This window comes from Tubulanus polymorphus, chromosome 2, assembly GCF_964204645.1.
Source record: "Tubulanus polymorphus chromosome 2, tnTubPoly1.2, whole genome shotgun sequence".
NCBI lineage: Eukaryota > Metazoa > Nemertea > Palaeonemertea > Tubulaniformes > Tubulanidae > Tubulanus > Tubulanus polymorphus.
This window is the reverse complement of record NC_134026.1, coordinates 17,654,322-17,673,208: the sequence shown is the minus strand read 5'-3', so window position 1 is coordinate 17,673,208 and position 18,887 is coordinate 17,654,322. Positions and strand designations below refer to the sequence as shown.

The 18,887-nt window shown below is 40.2% G+C and overlaps 1 protein-coding gene across 3 annotated transcripts in view; it reads right to left on the bottom strand.

The window, feature by feature from the left end:
• Positions 1 to 18,887, bottom strand: part of LOC141900295 (uncharacterized) — a 94,945-nt gene that overhangs the window by 10,091 nt on the left and 65,967 nt on the right. For all 3 annotated transcript variants that reach the window (XM_074787112.1, XM_074787113.1, XM_074787114.1), the window contains 6 exons: positions 18,272 to 18,462; positions 15,719 to 15,879; positions 13,692 to 13,808; positions 12,688 to 12,990; positions 3,168 to 3,295; positions 2,655 to 2,808 (listed from right to left, as the gene is read on the bottom strand). In XM_074787112.1, the coding sequence (XP_074643213.1) occupies positions 2,655 to 2,808; positions 3,168 to 3,295; positions 12,688 to 12,990; positions 13,692 to 13,808; positions 15,719 to 15,879; positions 18,272 to 18,462 (1,054 nt within the window). The remainder of the gene's footprint in view (positions 1 to 2,654; positions 2,809 to 3,167; positions 3,296 to 12,687; positions 12,991 to 13,691; positions 13,809 to 15,718; positions 15,880 to 18,271; positions 18,463 to 18,887) is intronic.

Here is an 18,887-nt window from a genome sequence, read left to right as displayed (position 1 = left end):
AAAGTGTAAAAAGTGCTGATTTTGACGAACAACAATGGCTGCCAGTCGGCCATCTTGAATCTGAGAGGGCCAGTTTTTGGGGTGAAGATGTGTCTAGGGTAGACACATGTATAAACCAAATATCAAGACATTACCTTGAAGCGTCTTCAAAACTTCCCAAAATAACTAGATTCCGTCTACGGACGGACGAAAAGTGAACGCAATAGCCCGCTGGGACTAAAGTCCCAAGTGGGCTAAAAACCAATGACCTTGAAACTAACCACAATCATAGAACATTTCAGCAGCTACAATTTTGTAATCGATTGTGATAACAAAATATACCTCGTTACCAATTTAATATGGACATACTAAGTTATTCTACTATTCAATGCCCCTGGTGACCATATTCAAAACCCAATGTCTTTGAAACTCACCACAATCATTGAATATGTTATGAGCTACAACTTTGCAATCGGTCATGGTAACAAAATATGCCTAGGTACCAATATGATTAGGAAATACTAAGTTATTCTACTATTCAACGCCCCCTAGTGACCATATGGAATAACTAATGTCCTTGAAACTCACCACAATCATAGAGGATGTCATGAGCTACAACTTTGCAATTGATTGTGGTAACAAAATATGCATTGGTACAAATATAATATAGAAATACTAAGATATTAACGCCAATGACCTTGAAACTCACCACAATCATAGAACACTTTATAAGCTACAACTTTCTAATTCATTGTGGTCACAAAATATGCTTAGGAATCAATATAATGCCGAAAAACTTTTTCCCACCTACGAATGAGTACTGATGACACCAAGATGGCCGCCAATTGCGTCATAATTGGCTGATCAAAAATACCTGTCCCGGGTATAAAACATCCCTCTCCAAAGAAAACCCATCGCAAATTGCAATGAGAAATAGTAAACCAGTAGGAAGCTAAGGGACTCAGAATTCGGGCCAAAATTGACACTTTTGGGCACTAAATAGGTCATAGGATGGCCATCTTGAGGCTTATTGACCCAAGTTTTCTTATGCTAATGGGCCCTTGGGGGATTCAAATACATATGAAAGATCAAGGTAATTGATCAAAGCGTCTTCAAAATTTCCCTCAAAAAGTTCAAAAACGTGTAAAAAGTGCTAATTTTGGCGAACAACGATGTCTGCCAGTCGGCCATCTTGATTCTGACAGGGCCAGTTTTTGGGCTGAAGATGTGTCTAGGGTAGATACATGTGTAACCCAAATATCAAGACATTTTATTAAAGCGTCTTCAAAACTTCTCAAAATAACTGGATTCCGTTTACGCTCCTTGCCACTACGAGATATCTCGTAGTAAGCCCGGAGTGAATGAATTCATTTTTTTTCTGTTTGGCAATGTGGATAACAACATAAATCGAAGTCTGGCAACTCAGATAAACAAGTAATTTTAAAAAAATCAATAACTAACTTTTTTTATCAATTCTTTATTTATTTATGAACATCTAAAAAATCAAATTATATTACGTGCTTATTTTCACATCAAAGTTTATAAGGCATCAAACGCTTATCAAATACCTTTCCTAATTGGAAAGAAATGATTCACCTCACTGTGAATCGATAATAAACATAGTACGATAGAAATTATAGCATTGTTGTCATGGCATTTCTTTAGTTTTGTACATGGTATCTCCTGAAACAAGGGGTTACACATAATGCTGGTTTTCCAGGACAGACATCACAAACGTAACGTGTTTCTTTGCGGTTACCATCTCTTCTGCAAATGCGACATGGCTTTGTGGGGTATTGCTTTCTATCTGATGGGGGAACACATGAAGATAGTGAAATGCTGCTGGAACATCTGGGTTTAGGGGAGGGGGAACTAATGCAACTGGTGCCAAGGCGGGGGATGTCGCCAAGCAAATGTTTGACGATGGCTTCACGGAAAGCTAATATCTGAATTGAGTCATTTGCATCATTGTACATCATATGTGCATTGACAATGCTCATTTCTAGTATGTGCAAGCCAATCTTTTAACCAACTACAAGTCTCGTAGCTGGCAACTGGTATAAAACGTTTACCCCCACTGCCAACTACGAGACTCGATTCAACTCTGTTTTCACCATATAATAGGTGTAATACATGCATTAAATGCAATAAAAATCAATATATGTGGTTTCCGCCTGCTTTTCGTTGATTGGTGAAATTGGCAATGTTGAGAAAAAAAAATTTTTTGAGTGGCAGTCAACGTGTTAAGTCCCAAGTGGCTAAAAAAGGCCTTACCATTTGCAATGTATATTTACATTGCAAATAATGACCTTCCCTCGCCATGCATTACGTCGCAAATATGTGGTTACTACAATAGCGGCTGTGGGGAGTCATTACGCCGCTGGCGTGTAGCCGTTCATCTGGGCTTGTCCGCTTGAACTTAGTTTCAATTCTCACTCACAGATGGAGGAGGTTTAGTACCTCAAATATTGAATTGATTTCAATTGAATAATGCCATCGGGTTCAAATCCTGGTGAGGGGTGCTGCATTATCTACTGTAGTGAAGAAGTTAACCCATTGGGTATTCTAACAGAGAACAGACGTACTTTAAATCTGAGGGTAGAGATTTGAGGAATTTGATTTGACGGCGTATTTGTTGTACGAGAAGAATATTACAATTCTCTATAATATCTTACCAAAATTGAGCCTGAATTTTCGAACGCTTTGTGGGGTTTTATCATAATCGACCAATTCTGAGGATTTCATGTGTTCCCAGGGGTGTTCTCGACTCGTGTCCATTGCCAAATCTGAATGATTGTTGGTTGTGGTACTCTGAACAGAGTAACCACTCTGAAAAAAGATCAAGATATCCACATATAAATAAAGTGTTTGGTTTCTATATCTACTGTACTGTAACCTATCATAATAGATTATTGTAAATTACATATACCCATTAAGATTATCGCTTTACGAAGCAAAAGCCTAAGAAAGTACAAGTCTTAGACATGTTCTAGATATGTTTCTGATACAATATTCCCTGAATGAAGTGTATATTGATATTCGAAGGAGGAATTCCTGCCACTCTTAATTCAGGAAATTACTACACTAGTTTACAATATTTATTTTGACAATGATAGAAATATGTAAATGATAAAGAATACAAGCCCAAATGAAATCCTAAATTCACTGAGACGCTAGAATTCACTTACTAATTCTGCACTATCAGCTGATCTTGGTCGTTTAGCCGGACGATCAATGTCTGTTCTGTCATTGTCCCGTTTAATTGAACCAGCAACTGCACTGCTACTGCTATCCTGTGCTGAGCTTATCATTTCGCCTGAAAGTACATAGGTCATCTATGATAGAAATGCAAAAGCAGCCAAAATCATCACAATCTATTCATAATTAGGCACCCAGGGATAGAAAGCCCACTTGGTGAAATGCAATACAAAATAAACAGTGCTGTATCAAACTAATATTTGATCTCTAGATTTTCAGAGTGGAAATCGTCGTATTTGACCTCAACGCGAGGTTCGAAATCATTCTCATCTGTGAGAAGCGTTACGGTCGTTCACGTCAGAGTGGAGAACAATGCGATAGACCTCGATGTGAGGTTTGTAACCTTACTCGCCGGTATGAGAATCATCGGACTTAGCCTCAGCGTGAGGACCGTGACTTTTCTCGTCCGTGAGAAGGTCGTGTCGACCTCAGCATGAGGTTCGTAACCATTCTCATTCTAACTCAATTCACATTTATGGCCCCATGCTGTGGAATATGACCCGATGAAATTTCTCAATGTCATATAATCTCAATGAAATTTCATTGATGTCAAATGCCATTTGAGATTGTCAAATAAATCTAAGAAAGCACAAAACTGTAGTTCAACCGTTTTCATGAGTTATTTAGAACCTAGCAGGAAATTGTATCAGCTACTTTTCATGTATGGTTGAAGCCTGCTATGATAGTTGACAGCTGAGAAATTTGGCAATAGCTTTTTCTTGCTTCTGTATTTTCTTCTTCTTGGGCTAATGATAGGAAATTACCGACTGGAAACCGCCCATGAAATATTACAATTTTTGTAGCTAAAATTTGTATTTCCGAGTAGTACTTACCCCTTCCTATGGTGGGAATGATGGGAAATACAAAAGAATTCTGGGGTTGTCGCATAGAAGGTTGAGAAGTGGTAGGAACCATTTCTGAGCTGGCTAATATGGAGCTACCAGAACTATGTTGCAATTGACTGATCTCTCTACTTGATCCAGCAGGCACCGGAGGACTGGTGTGGGAGGGAACGCACATGTATGCATCCCTGACCAGTCCAGAGAGAAGGCATCGACCCCCATGCTTCCACGTCTGAAAACGGGAAATGAACAGCGGACACCTCCGATTGAACTGGGTGGCAAACAGATCCAGCAGAGGATTGCCGAACATGTCTCGAACCCGATTGGCCACTTTTTTGGTGGTGGACCCATTCTGTCGCAATAGCTTGACCTTGACAAGAAAAAGCATCGGCCATCATGTTCCTTTTCCCTGCTAGATGTGCCACAGTCAGGGAAACGCCCTTTGTCTGGCAAAGAAGAATTTAGGCTGACAGGTCCATGTGGGTTTCTGAGTGAGCGCCCCCTTGATTCTGAAGGTAGGCCTTCACTGTTCAGTTGTCCGTGGCTAACCAAAGGTGGTGGCCCTCCACTCTCCTGTGAAAGAACTTCAGAGCCTTCAACACGGCCAGAAGTTCCAGGAAATTTATGTGGTTGGTGGCCTCTTAGCGAGACCACTTTCTGGCCTTGACTTCGTTCTCCAGATGCGTCCTCGACCCTTGGTGGCTGGGATCCGTGAATACACGAACAGGAGCCTACGACTAAGATTCATAGTTGCCGCCCACCAACGAAGGTCTGATCTTAGATCCGTTAGAGGTACGGGAATCAAGGTCTCCCAGCTGCCCTTCGACCGAGACCAGTAGACTTTCCAAAACTGTTGCAAGCGCCTGCTTCTGAGGCGGCGTAAGGGCATCATCAGACCGATGGAGCTAATGGAGCCTAGAAGCCTTGACCAGTAACGAGCTGTATTCGGGGTTGCGGAAACTCCCGCTACAGCTTCTTGAAGTTTGGCTTGAGCCATGGATGAAAAGACCTTGCCGATTCGAAGATCGAAGTCCATGCTGAGATACCTGAACTGTTGAGCCGGCGTCAGCTGAGAGTTCCCCGTTTACACAGAACCCTAGCTGGTGAACTAAGTCCAAGACTGAGGTCATTGCCTCCCGACATTCTTGAGCCGAGTTTGCGACTACTTACCAGTCGTCGAGGTAAATGAACAGTCAAACACCCCTGGACTGAAGCACCTTCTGAAATGACTTGTGTGAAGTCAATGTATATGTTATATGTAAAGTTATTTGTTTGTATAAAGTGTAACGGTAGTTGGTCGTTCTTTTGTTCGTTCTCTTGTCAGTATTCCAGTATTCGGTAGTATTGTGTTGTATTGTTGTTGTTGTCTGGTATTGTTATTTTCCCGCCTCAAAGTTTATTGGCATATCCGTTTCCGGGTTACTCCCGCATTTTGTGTAATATTTTTGGCACTTGGTCGTTCGAGCTCCTCGGAGTATCAGTGCTTGTCTGTGTGCTTGCTATATTGGAATCTCCCTCAGTCGTCATGTAAGTTTTGTGCAAATTTATATTAATTAATTATTGTAACTGTTTACAACATTTCCTACCCTTATAATATTTGTTTTTGTAGAAACGTGTAATATTCGTCGTTTGTTTTTTGTCGTCGTAATTTGAAAATAAACGCATCAATGAGAAGTATCGACTGACTTCGTTTGTCATCTGCAACACTGTTTATGACGAGGGAGATGGCATCACTTGACGAGAAGGTTAAATCGAGAGCGGGTTTCAAGGCCAACGTCACAAAAAGAAGCAACATCCTTCGGAAGGCGTTAAAAGAAGGGCTACCGTATGATGATGTAAAGAAATTAATCGACGACGTTACACAATCGTGGGAAAAGTTCGAAAACGCGCACGACGCCGTTCATTGTCTGTATATCGAAGATGATGACATTGAAAATTCATATATGTATTTCGATCGGGAAGAGAAAAAGTATCGCGAGTTGCTAGAAAAGGCAACCAAAGTTCAAAGTCCTGTGGTTTCGGATTCCGTAGCTGCGTCAACAGGTAATAGTGATAGTGATCTTGCTGCGATGGTAAAAAGTCTAAAACGAATGGCTTTACCACAACAAGAAGTGCCAATTTTCGGCCATGATCCTATTGAATATTGCTATTTCGTAAAAGCTTTTGAAAATATAATCGAAAGTAAAACCGATTGCAGTAGCCAAAGGCTGTATTATCTAATGCAATATACGCGCGGTGAGGTGAAAGAGTTAGTGCGAAGCTGCATGGAGCAACCACCAGACATCGGGTACTCAGAGGCGAAGCGTTTGTTGAAAGAACACTACGGTAACAATTATATAATTGCATCAGTACTTGTTGATAATTTAATTGAAGGCCCGGTGATAAAATCAGAAGATGGTCAAGCTCTCCATAATTACTCTATGAAACTTATAAGTTGTAAGAATACTTTGGGTGAAATAGGCTACTTAAGTAAGGTTGAAAACCCAGATAATCTGCGCCGAATTATAGCTAGACTCCCTTATGATTTGCGTAAAAAATGGCGTGTCAAAGCAGATTATATCACTACGTTTAATGATCGCGAAATTCGACTTGACGATATTTCTAATTTTGTTCAAGCGGAAGCTAGAGTGTTAAATCATCCGGTTTTCGGTAAGCTTTCCGATGGTTATAAAAGATCCGATTTAAGTGGTCAAAGCTCTTTATCCAAAGGCGGTTATCGAAAACCTAATAATCCAGTCGGACAGTTGGGCCAGCGTAATTTTGCTATCAGCTCGTATAATCAATGTATGAATCGTAATCAAAATCAACGAGTTAATCTCGATACTATTAGAACACCCAGTTCTACGGTTTGTCAATTGTGTTCAGTTAGTAATCATTCTTTGTCAAACTGCTACAAATTCAGAGGGTACTCATATGACCAGAGGGTTAAGGTATTGAAGCAGAAGCGGTTATGTTTTTTATGTTTAGGTCAAAACCATATCGCGCAGCAATGTCAAAGTATGGAATTCTGCGAAGTGTGTCACAGTCGACACAACACGCTATTGCACAGATACACTTTGTCGCCAAACGTTGTCAATAGTAGTTCTGTACCTTGTTCAAATCGGCTTACGGAAGGAATGATTCACCACGATAATCGTAATTCACCACAGCCATCGACGGCAACTGGCAATGTGACAGAAAATGGGCAAAGTTTATCTGCAACCAATCAGTGCGTTAAACAAAATATAACACGTCGCATAGGTTTGCCAATAGTGCCAGTGAAAATCAAGGGTTGTGGTGGGTTCGAATTTATTACATACGCCTTGTTAGATACCGGCAGCACCTCTACATTCTGCAACGAAAATCTGATAAAAGATTTAGGATTTATTTACAGTGACTTGCGTCAAACTAACCTATCGTTATCAACTTTGACAGAGGCTGACAATTTGACTCAATCTTATGTAACTGACTTGAAAGTATTGGACTTAGACGGAACATACAGTACGGAATTGACAAATGTATTTTCGAGACCTTCTTTGCCTATGTCTGAGAAAGACATTCCCAGACAGTCCGATTTAAACGGATACTCGTATTTAAGCGGTGTTGTTTTAGCTGACGTCAATGCTTACGTTGGGCTAATCGTAGGTAATGACAATCATCATGTGTTAGAGCCCTTAGAGGTCATAAGTAGCACCAACGGAGGGCCCCACGCTGTCAAAACTATATTTGGGTGGGCTGTCAATGGTCCTCTTGGTGGGAGTACATGTGTAACCAACAAAATGGCCTTTAGCATAAATAGAAACGAAGATAGACGCGACAGCGAACTGACGAGACAATTTCAGCTATATTGCGACTTAGAATTCAATGATCGAATTTCGGATGATACTAAATGCATGTCTCAAGAAGACAAACGGGCTTTAGAGATTATGGAATCATCCGTCACTCTAACTGACGATAAGCATTATCAAATAGATTTACCCTTTCGGGATGAACAGATTAATATGCCCAATAATAGGGCTTTGGCTTTACATCGTTTGAAAAGTTTGAAAAAACGTTTTCTCAGCGACCCTATGTTGTTGAAAGAATATGCCGATTTCCTTGATAATATGATAAAATCTGGATTCTGTGAGAAAGTTCCTACAATTGACTTAGATCGAGACGACGGTATGGTCTGGTACCTACCACATCACAATGTATATCACCCTACAAAAAAGAAAATCAGAGTCGTGTTTAATTGTTCATCGAAATATTTGGAATTCTCGTTGAACGATCATCTTCTTCAAGGCCCGGACTTGACGAACTCCCTGCTTGGAGTTTTGACAAGATTCAGGCAAGAAAGAATAGCCTTTATTGCGGATATTGAAGGAATGTTCCACCAAGTCCGAGTGACGCCGTCGTTGTGCGATGCCTTACAGTTTTTATGGTGGACGAATCGTAATTTAGACGCTAATCCAGATGAATACAGAATGCGCGTGCATCTTTTTGGTGCAACATCTTCGCCTTCTTGCAGCAGTTTTGCTCTTCGAAGGTGCGCATTGGACAACACAGAATTATTCGATGCTTCTGTAACTGATACCGTTCTGCGTAATTTTTATGTAGACGATTGTTTGAAATCCGTCGGGACTGTTCACGACGCAGTAAGACTTTTGAGCCAATTGATCGAAATTTTAGCTAAAGGGGGATTTCGGTTAACTCAAATTTCATCGAATTCTCGACAGGTACTTGAAAGCGTGCCAGAGACCGAAAGGGCAAAAATGATAAAAGATTTAGATTTCAATATTGAGCAACTGCCTATGGAGCGTTCTCTTGGCGTATTATGGGATATGGAGTCTGACTCTTTACTTGTTCGAGTTAAAATCGACCATTCGAAGCCCAAAACTGGACGTGGTATCTTATCTACGGTCAGTTCCCTGTATGACCCTATCGGATTTACTTCACCTATATCATTGCCCGTAAAATCATTGTTACAAGAGATGTGTAGGATTAAGTTAGGGTGGGATGACATAATTCCCGCCTGGTGCGATGAGTTTTGGTTGAAATGGCTAAACGAATTACCTAGTTTAGAAGGTTTACGCATCGGTAGATGTTTTAAACCATCAGGCTTCGATGATCCAATATCCGCTCAGTTACATCATTTTTCTGATGCTGCTGAGATTGGATACGGTGCAGTTAGTTTTCTGAGGTTATTCGATGGCACGACGGTGCATTGTAGTTTCGTGCTCGGTAAGTCTAGAGTGACGCCTCTGAAAACCGTGAGCATTCCACGACTTGAGTTGGCCGCTGCAGTTTTGTCAACGCAACTCGACGGCATGATACTAAAAGAGATCGACATACCTATCGAAACCTCATATTTCTGGACGGACAGTACAGCAGTCCTCAAATATATTCGAAACGAGGATAAACGGTTTCAAGTTTATGTAGCAAACAGGGTGTCAGCAATAAGAGAACACTCTAAACCATGTCAATGGCGCTTCATCGATGGCTGCCTCAACCCAGCTGATGACGCTTCTCGCGGTTTAAAGCCAACTGAACTTATTATCTCGTCGAGATGGTTAATGGGACCAGAGTTTCTTTGGAGAGATGAATCTCAATGGCCCAAACAGCCAGATGACGTGAATTTTGATATAGACCCTTCCGATCAAGAGTTAAGAAAGACGGTTAACACGGTTGAGGTGGACGAAAACCATCTACTTAACTCATTTAGTCAATTTTCTTCTTGGTACAAACTCAAGAAATGTGTAGCCTGGATCCTGAGGCTCAAATCTCGACTATTGAGTAGAGTTCGGAAAATCGACTCTGTGGTGAAATCCAATCGTATAACAGTTTCCGAGTTGAGACGTGCAGAGAATGCAATATTAGGTTACGTACAAAAACGGTATTACCCTGACGAATGCAGTCACTCTCTTAAAAGGACAAGTTCCCTTATCCCGTTAGATCCTGTCTTGGTTGACGGACTCCTTTGTGTAGGTGGCCGTCTCAGGCGCTCGACATTACCGGATAAACGTAAACACCCAATCATAGTTCCAAAGAAAAGCCACCTATGTACATTAATTATTGATTATTATCATAGAGTGTATGCGCATAGGGGGTGTGAGTACGTCTTATCAAACATTAGAAAGAAATATTGGCTAATTAACGCTAAATCGGCTATTAGGCGTAGATTAAATGCCTGTATTACTTGTAGGAAACAAAGGGCTAAGGCTGTAGGACAAAAGATGTCTGACCTACCAGAAGATAGGGTTACTCCGAATTTACCCCCATTTACAAATGTGGGGATCGATTGCTTTGGGCCGTTTCTCGTCAAACGGGGCCGGGCGCAAGTTAAACGTTACGGTTGTTTGTTTACGTGTCTCACCTGTTGGGCTATTCACATCGAAGTTTGCCATTCTTTGAGTACCGATTCATTTATTTGTGCACTCCGTCGGTTTATCAGACGACGCGGTAACCCCTTACGTATCAGGAGTGATAATGGTACAAACTTTGTTGGAGGCCAACGGGAGTTAAAAAAGGCGGTATCCGAATGGAATCAAGATCAAATTCACGAGTTCCTTTTGCAGTGTGAAATTGAATGGGTTTTTAATCCACCAACTGCCTCACACATGGGTGGTGTGTGGGAGCGAATGATTAGGTCAGTGCGCGAAATTTTAGGTTGCGTATTAAGTGAACAAATCGTAGATGACGAAGGGTTGAGTACCTTGTTCTGCGAAGTGGAATGTATTGTAAACGGGCGTCCACTTACTGCAACATCGGATGACCCCAACGATTTAGACGCACTATCACCTAATCATTTGCTCTTACTTCGATATGGGCCTGATTTACCACCTGGGAAATTTACGGGTATTGATAATTATTCGCGAAAACGTTGGCGCCAAATTCAATATCTCGCTGACGTGTTTTGGCGTAGGTGGTCAGCAGAATATTTGCCGCTACTCCAGTAACGTTCAAAATGGTTTGAGTCGCGTAAAAACCTCTCGGTAGGAGACTTAGTCTTAATTGTGGATAATCAAGTCTTACGAAGTTTATGGCCTATGGCACGTGTACTGAACACATATCCAGATAAAGAGGGTCACGTTAGGAAAGTGCGTGTTAAAACAAAAAATGGTGAGATTATACGACCCGTCCATAAATGTGTTTTCTTGGAAGGTTGCGAAAAGTAAATTTAAGACGTTTTCGCTCGTTGAATTAATAGTAATTCACGTTTTTCACGAGTTTCGTTTGATTAAATTCCCTTAAGTAATTTAATGAGGCCGGGAATGTGAAGTCAATGTATATGTTATATGTAAAGTTATTTGTTTGTATAAAGTGTAACGGTAGTTGGTCGTTCTTTTGTTCGTTCTCTTGTCAGTATTCCAGTATTCGGTAGTATTGTTGTTGTTGTCTGGTATTGTTATTTTCCCGCCTCAAAGTTTATTGGCATATCCGTTTCCGGGTTACTCCCGCATTTTGTGTAATATTTTTGGCACTTGGTCGTTCGAGCTCCTCGGAGTATCAGTGCTTGTCTGTGTGCTTGCTATATTGGAATCTCCCTCAGTCGTCATGTAAGTTTTGTGCAAATTTATATTAATTAATTATTGTAACTGTTTACAACATTTCCTACCCTTATAATATTTGTTTTTGTAGAAACGTGTAATATTCGTCGTTTGTTTTTTGTCGTCGTAATTTGAAAATAAACGCATCAATGAGAAGAATCGACTGACTTCGTTTGTCATCTGCAACAACTTGACTGACTTGGTGAAAACCCACAGGGCCGTACTGAGGCTAAATGGAAGAGACCTGAACTGGAACTGGCGGTCTTTCCACTTTATCCTGAGATATTGCCGAGATTTTGGGTAAATTGGAACCTGATAATAAGCAGGACCAATGAAACTGCCCCTTGATCCGGACAGAGCCCATGAATCACATCCCTGGGTTTGGTCATTTGGAACCTTGGAATGTCTGATCTGAGTATAATCCGTGGTTAATGAAAACGTTCCAGGGCAAGATTCACCCCATAATTGCGTATCTAATCGAGCCCATTCTCTTGAAACAACAGAACGATTCACGTAAAATGTTTAGATCAGAGTCCGGAGGGCAATAAGTTCCATTGACTCACCGACCATAGGAGCTGCCCATGTTTGACGAAAAACTCACTTATCATGCTCTAAATGATAATAATAATAATAATAATAATAATAATAATATCATTGCTCTAAATGGCATGTCCCCCGCAGGTTCGGATAAAACTGAACGGGAGAGAGATACAGCATGACTAACCGTGTTACGAGTCAGGGAAGGTGACCTTGCGCGCTTCTACAATGACTCCAGCTTCAAGTAGAACGACCTCTTCCAACAACCCTGGAGTTTTTTTCGATTTCGAAACGTCAGTCGGACGACTCATGTGCCGATGCTGACCGAACCAGAAGTTCAGAACCCGGTGACACCTGGACCGGACCGGTGCTTGAAGCCGAACCTTATGTCTTGTGCCGGCATCCTGACTATCGCACACTGATACCTGGGTAATGCCAGGGACCAGTTCAGAACCGGTCGTCGGAACCTGAACCGGATGAACAGGTGAATGACCGGCGAATATTGGCAAAAACCATAGGAAAGGGTACAGTACTTGAAGAAAATATAGCCTTTAGATACTTACCGCTGTCAGATGTGGGTAAATGAGTTGCATTCATGACTGGTTGATGGTGTCCTGCACCACCATCAGAACCAACTGATCCACTAATCAATGCAGGACCACTGTAAGTTTTGTCTGTGTTCCTACTGTCAGCAGTAGTAGCAGTTCCAATACCGTATGGTGAAGCTGTACATGCAGTACCACTAACCAAAGGAAAACCACCGGTTTGATCCATCTTACTATGGTCGACATTACCAGTGGGCAATTTGTCTTCCCCTGGTCTTGGTGGTGGCCACATCGTAGATGTTGGATGGGGAACATTTGTATCTAAAATAATGTTTAAAATATATCAACATCAAACAATACTATCTATAACAATAACAAACTAGATCAGACTGGACACCTCTACGCTTGGATCAGTGACAACTTGTTTGCCAAATCCTTAACCTACACCAGAGGCCCATTTCAAAGAACAACATCAAATTCATTAGCCATGACACAAAATGAAGTGTTAAGTTGTTTTATGACTCTGTTCTTGAGCGAGTATTTCTTAGTGTTTAGTCAATACTAATACCAGAAACGTTCTAGATTAAAATGAAATGCAGTGACCTTTAAAGAATAATTATCAAATTGTGTGGCAGAATTTGTTATGTTACCATTCAAAATTCCTACTGAAATACAGTTTTGCTATCGATTGTATACCACTTTCGAGTTTTTAGACAAGGAGTCGTAGTAGTTGATCAGTGACAGCATAAGTTGTGGGGTTGTTCAGGGGAGGATCTATGCAAAGCCAAAATGGGGTCTGGAAAATTTCAGTGAAATTTCAATGCAATTTTCAGGCACGAAAGTGACATTAAAGTGAAATCTAAAAGAAAAAACGCCCCTAAAAATTGTATTGGAAAATTGGATCCACCTTTGTCCGCTGACAGAAAAAGGTAAATCGACATTCAATGAAATTTAAGCGGAGCATAAAAAACGATGAAAAAAAAAATAATAATAAAACGATAAAATAAGATGGAGTCTCTTACTGGTTGGGTTCTTGCCATAGCCTGCAGGTGGCCCCGGTGGCCAATTACGCAATACATCACTTTCTGCAGATTCTGTTGCAGCTTTAATTTCTTCAGGTTCGTTGATCTTGGTTGGAACTACAAACAATTACAGGTATTTATTACTAAGTATCAGTAAAATGTCAACTGGGTTTCCAGAGCCGTCAGAACGGGGGCGGCAGGGGCGGTCAAAGCCGCCCCACTTTTTTGCTTAACAAAAATGGAAAATTTTTTAATGCTTTTTCAAAAGCACGCTGTACCGCCTAGCAGCTCGCCGTTCTCTGTACTAGGTGGTTGGCTCACGACTTCTCATGCTTTTGTGAATGAGACCATGAAATGGCCCCATGACGCATGTCCGGTGATTGAATCATCAAAATTTTTCAGGGGAAGGGCCCAAGACTCTTCAGAAATAAGCCTCGCCACTGAAAAATTCCTTCCGACGGCTGTGGTTTCATAGATGTGGAAGAAAAATAGTCCCTGGGAACATTTTGAAATTTGTCAGTTCGGTGGTTTCTCATTGTTACTATGGTGGTTGTCACCCAGATTGAGGATTTATCCCTAGGGATAACTTTAATACTCAGTCTATGAAACCGGGCCCTGAACATTTTATGTTACAACGAAGCAAGCACCGAAGATGCAAAGCCAGGTTTTGGGGTTTTGAAAATTTTCTTATTGGAAGCCCTATCACAGCATCTGAGGTTATAGAATAGCTAACCAGAGCTGCCAACTTTCAGGGACATCCTAAACTTTCAGTATCTAAAGCTTTTTAACCATACATCAAGCATTATCTTGTGCCCAGGTGGAGAGAGCTGCATCCTGGACGAAAGTTTCATTAAATTCACAGAAAATATTCAGGAAATCTAATTCTACGTGGGAAAAAGTTATGTACCTACTGCTAGCACCAGTGTTCACTTGCCTTATCATATCACTACTATGATGTATATAAATTGCCTGTACAGCTAGCAAAAAGTAGCCAACTTTCCATTGAAATGAATGAAATTATAATAAAAGCTGTGACAGAAGACAATTGTTTAAAAAATCTGTGACATTTTAATACTTCCCGGGATAGCGGGACAAACTATAAAATTCTATGACTGTCCTGTGAAATACGGGATGGTTGGCAGCTCTGCTAAAATTCACACTAAGTCACCATGTTTTTAGTACTGGTCGCTAAATTTCACAATAAAACTGTTGATATGTAAACCCAATAAGAAAGTAGTGGTATTTAGAAACACCCTGGTATTTAAGAGTTAATTTTTTCTTGGAAGAGCCTTGGTGGCCATATTAGATGAGTGAGAAAGCTGATTTTCAATGGGTGTAATTCATGGACCTACCCATAACACATATCAAGTTAAGAGAATTAGCACATTATTCCATGTGTGTAGAGCGCCAACAAGCAATTCAAGATGTCTGCCATGGCGGCCGCATTGGAAGTACGAGAAAGCAAATTATCAATAGATTTTATCCCTGGACCTATCCCATTATAGCCACCAACTTTCAAGAAAATTGCACATAATTTGAACTGTGTAGATCGCTAACAATAAATTCAAGATGTCCACCATGGCTGCCATATTGGAAGAGCCATCTTGATTCTGATCACAGCCAATTGTCATGCCAATCTTTGGGGTACATATGCAGCTAGGGTAATTACATACACCAAATATCTATACCATACATCAAAGCGTATCGAGAATGTCCCAAGAAAACTAGATTCTGTCTATAGAATTCTGTCTTGTTATTATGACAATCAAAAAACTTGGCTTATTAGCATAATACAGGATACCGTATGAATGACATCATCATCAAAAGCCAATGAGAGCAATAATGGAAGTTTCCGCATAGAACAAATTTTTGTGTTAATTATCATGTAACTTGAACATATGTATGATGGAAATTCTATGAAGTTAAGTTCAACTTCATTTTGATTCCCAAGGAAATCTGGCATGCTACTTTCTATCTAAATATGAGGACCTTGGGATCTGTTTCAGAATTACAGGGCAAAAACGTACCAGGTCTTTGAATGATTGGTGGTTGAACAACTGGAGGATCAATAAACCATTCAGTTTCACCACTGGGAAGATTTTCGTCCAGCGAATTCACAAAATAAAAGTCTTTGAAACTTGTCTTGCTGTTATTCATTGTCAGAGGGATGAGCTCGGTCAAGAAATCTCTGTAATAAAGAAATTTTGACACGAAAGTAAATTCATTCTCTGCAAGAAAGGGTAAAAACATAATGAGTAGAGTGGCATTGTTCTCTGCAGAGTAAGCTGGTCTCTTTGATTATCAATGAAAACCGATAAGCTGGTAACTATTTAACAAAACTCATCTCGAACTTGGAATAACGTAGTTATATGTTCAATGTTGAATTTTTAGGAAGGCTTCGACTACGACAATGCAGAGGCGTTATTACAAGCATCCGATTTTTGCGATAGATTTCGTGAATGATTTGGTCCGATCGTGCGATCAAATCGAACTTTTGTAAAAGTGACAATGGTTTAGTCTGATCACAAGATATAAAGTTAAGAAAAGGATTGTATCTTTATCAACTACCCGGTGCCGCCATCTTGGAAGTCAAATCACCAAATCGCTCGCGGAGCTAGTTGGTCGATCACAAAAATCGATTGGAAAATCATGTTCATAACAAGAGGCCCATGAGCCTTGAAGCATTGGTAGATTATACTGTGGTAAGTTATTACAGGGTTTATTGCAACCCAAATTCAAGGCCATTTGAGAAGCACTTTCAAGGCTTTTACCCTCAAGAAAAACCTTTTACAGCAATATATCCTCGCTTCATCCATTAAAAAACTATCAAAACAGCTTTAACAGGGTTCATTATGCCACTGCCATTCACTGCCCATGTTATGCAAAATTCACTGGCAACTGCAGCAACATTTAAAGAAATTTGCAAATTTTCTAGCCAGTGACCAAATTTCCATCATTATAGAAAAACAATCACAAATCTACAGATTTGCAACATTTTTAAAATTCAAGGCCCCAAAATCGATTTTCAAGACCAAAGGACTATGAACCCTGAATTAAGAGGTTAATGTTTTACATCTGCCAGCAAATGTTCAAGGCCTCAGGATTTCAGGCCTGCCACAAACCCTGTAACATGATTTTATTCTTCTGAATCTCAACGAATAGCTTTGGGATTTGCCAGCATGAGGCAACAAGCTCCAATACTAGTTACACATGGAATTGCCTTCAGCAAATTCACACAACTATTTATATTACACCGAAAAGTTGACAGATATGAGCACACCAGTGATATGGCGAAGTTATGAATGGGCCCTACAAGAGCCATAGTTGCTGAAGGGGAAGGTGTGAGGCTAAATCAACACTGTTAAGAAGATACAATGAAAATGGTACTTTTTCAGATTAGTAGCGCCTAGTGCTGGTGAGACACTCAAGGGTCTGGCCATTCAGTTACCTCTTTATTGCCAAATGATACAATCAAAATAAGAATATGGTTTCCACAAGTGGTTGCAGTGGTCAGCCCATGACACCAGCTTCAATGGCAAGTATACAATAAATTGCCCATGGGCAAAGTGTGGTTTACCTTGAAAGCTAGAGGTTGTTTGGAGTAAGGGCATTGCTTGAAAAATCTTTTTAATTCGTGACTTCGAAGTTCTAGAAGTTTATATTGTATTTTATCTTTCTTAAAGAATTATTTCTTAGCAATTAAGACCAAAGATAAACATTTGTGTATGGTCTACGTCCAAAATTTCGTAGGGTACAGGTAGGCGTGGCAGGGAAACTATTTTATATTTTCAAAAAAATATTTTTCACAATATGAAAAAAAATATTCAAATAAAATTCATATGATGTCACATATCAAAGGGTGGCTGAATATTGAGTCTTGGAAACGAAACCTCTTCCAATGTATGGCCGCGGAAGCTGAAACACCCGGGCGTAATATTAGATTGTTTTAAATCCTGGTATTTACCACAATATTCAGACCTCGACCTATACCTATATGAGCGTGTGTTTGTGTGTGCAACAGTCTAACGTTTAGCACTTCCGTGCACGTGGAGGCCTTGTGTAGTGAACGTTTGCTTCACTTCAGTCTCAATCAAAACAATCACCGGGTATTAAAATGAAACAATACCTATGGCGATATGTGAAATAATTATATTCTCACCAGCAATGAGCATATAAAATTTGCACATATACGGCACCTAGTCCAATGAAACGTTCGCCATTAATGGCTTTCCCATAATTATTTTAGGAATTCGCCGGAATTCCAATCACATTCATTCGTAGAGACGACGCCCCCCCCCCCCCAATCGAGGTCATTGGAATTTTATACGCGAGAGCTAAGAATTTTCCCGCCAAAAACAGTTTTTCATCGAATATAAACAAAGTTGACCATGTCATAGACGGTGGTTCGTCATGTCTTCAATCGCATCGATTATACGTTGTTTAAGCCGAGAACCAATGAAATAAATGCTCACATAAAAAAACGTACTGCCATTTTACATTAATTGGCTCAATGCCAACCTCATACTGCTGACAAAGGTAAACCAAAAATGCCAAGAATTTTATCAAAGACTGTATTATACCTGATATTGTTGAAACTGTCTTGATCACCGAGGGAGAAAAACTTGGACAATTCTTTGTTGAGGTCATTGTGTGATTTCAGGTCAGTATCTTTGATGAATAATTCTTTTTCAGTGATTCGACACTTTTCGTTCTGCTTATGGGGCTCAGTTTCTATGTTCTTGATTGTGTATACCACTTCTAAGGTCCGAACCTGTAAATGATTTGAGTTTCTTTTTTACTCTTCATGGAAAGTTATTATTTTTGCTTTCATTATTTGGTAATCTATATTATTGAAATTTCTGGGCCCTTTTCTAAATGCCAGAAAAAGTAGGGGTCCTGGGACACCATGCCCATTTGGTGAAATGCTTGACAATCTGACATCAATTATCAATACCCCCTGTTGAACGAATGAAGTAATCGATCAGCTTGGAATTCACAATAATCATAGAGTTTTTGCAGGACTTTGACCTTGCAACTTTAAACTATTGCTACTATCGCTTCAGGATCAGGGGTCCCTGACATTTTTTACTTACCATCAGTATCCTAGGCACCATAAATTTATTCAAACTAGATGACGCAGTACTCCTCAAATTCTACGTGCATGGATGGTTTGGAATGGTTTGAAATGTTCACCAA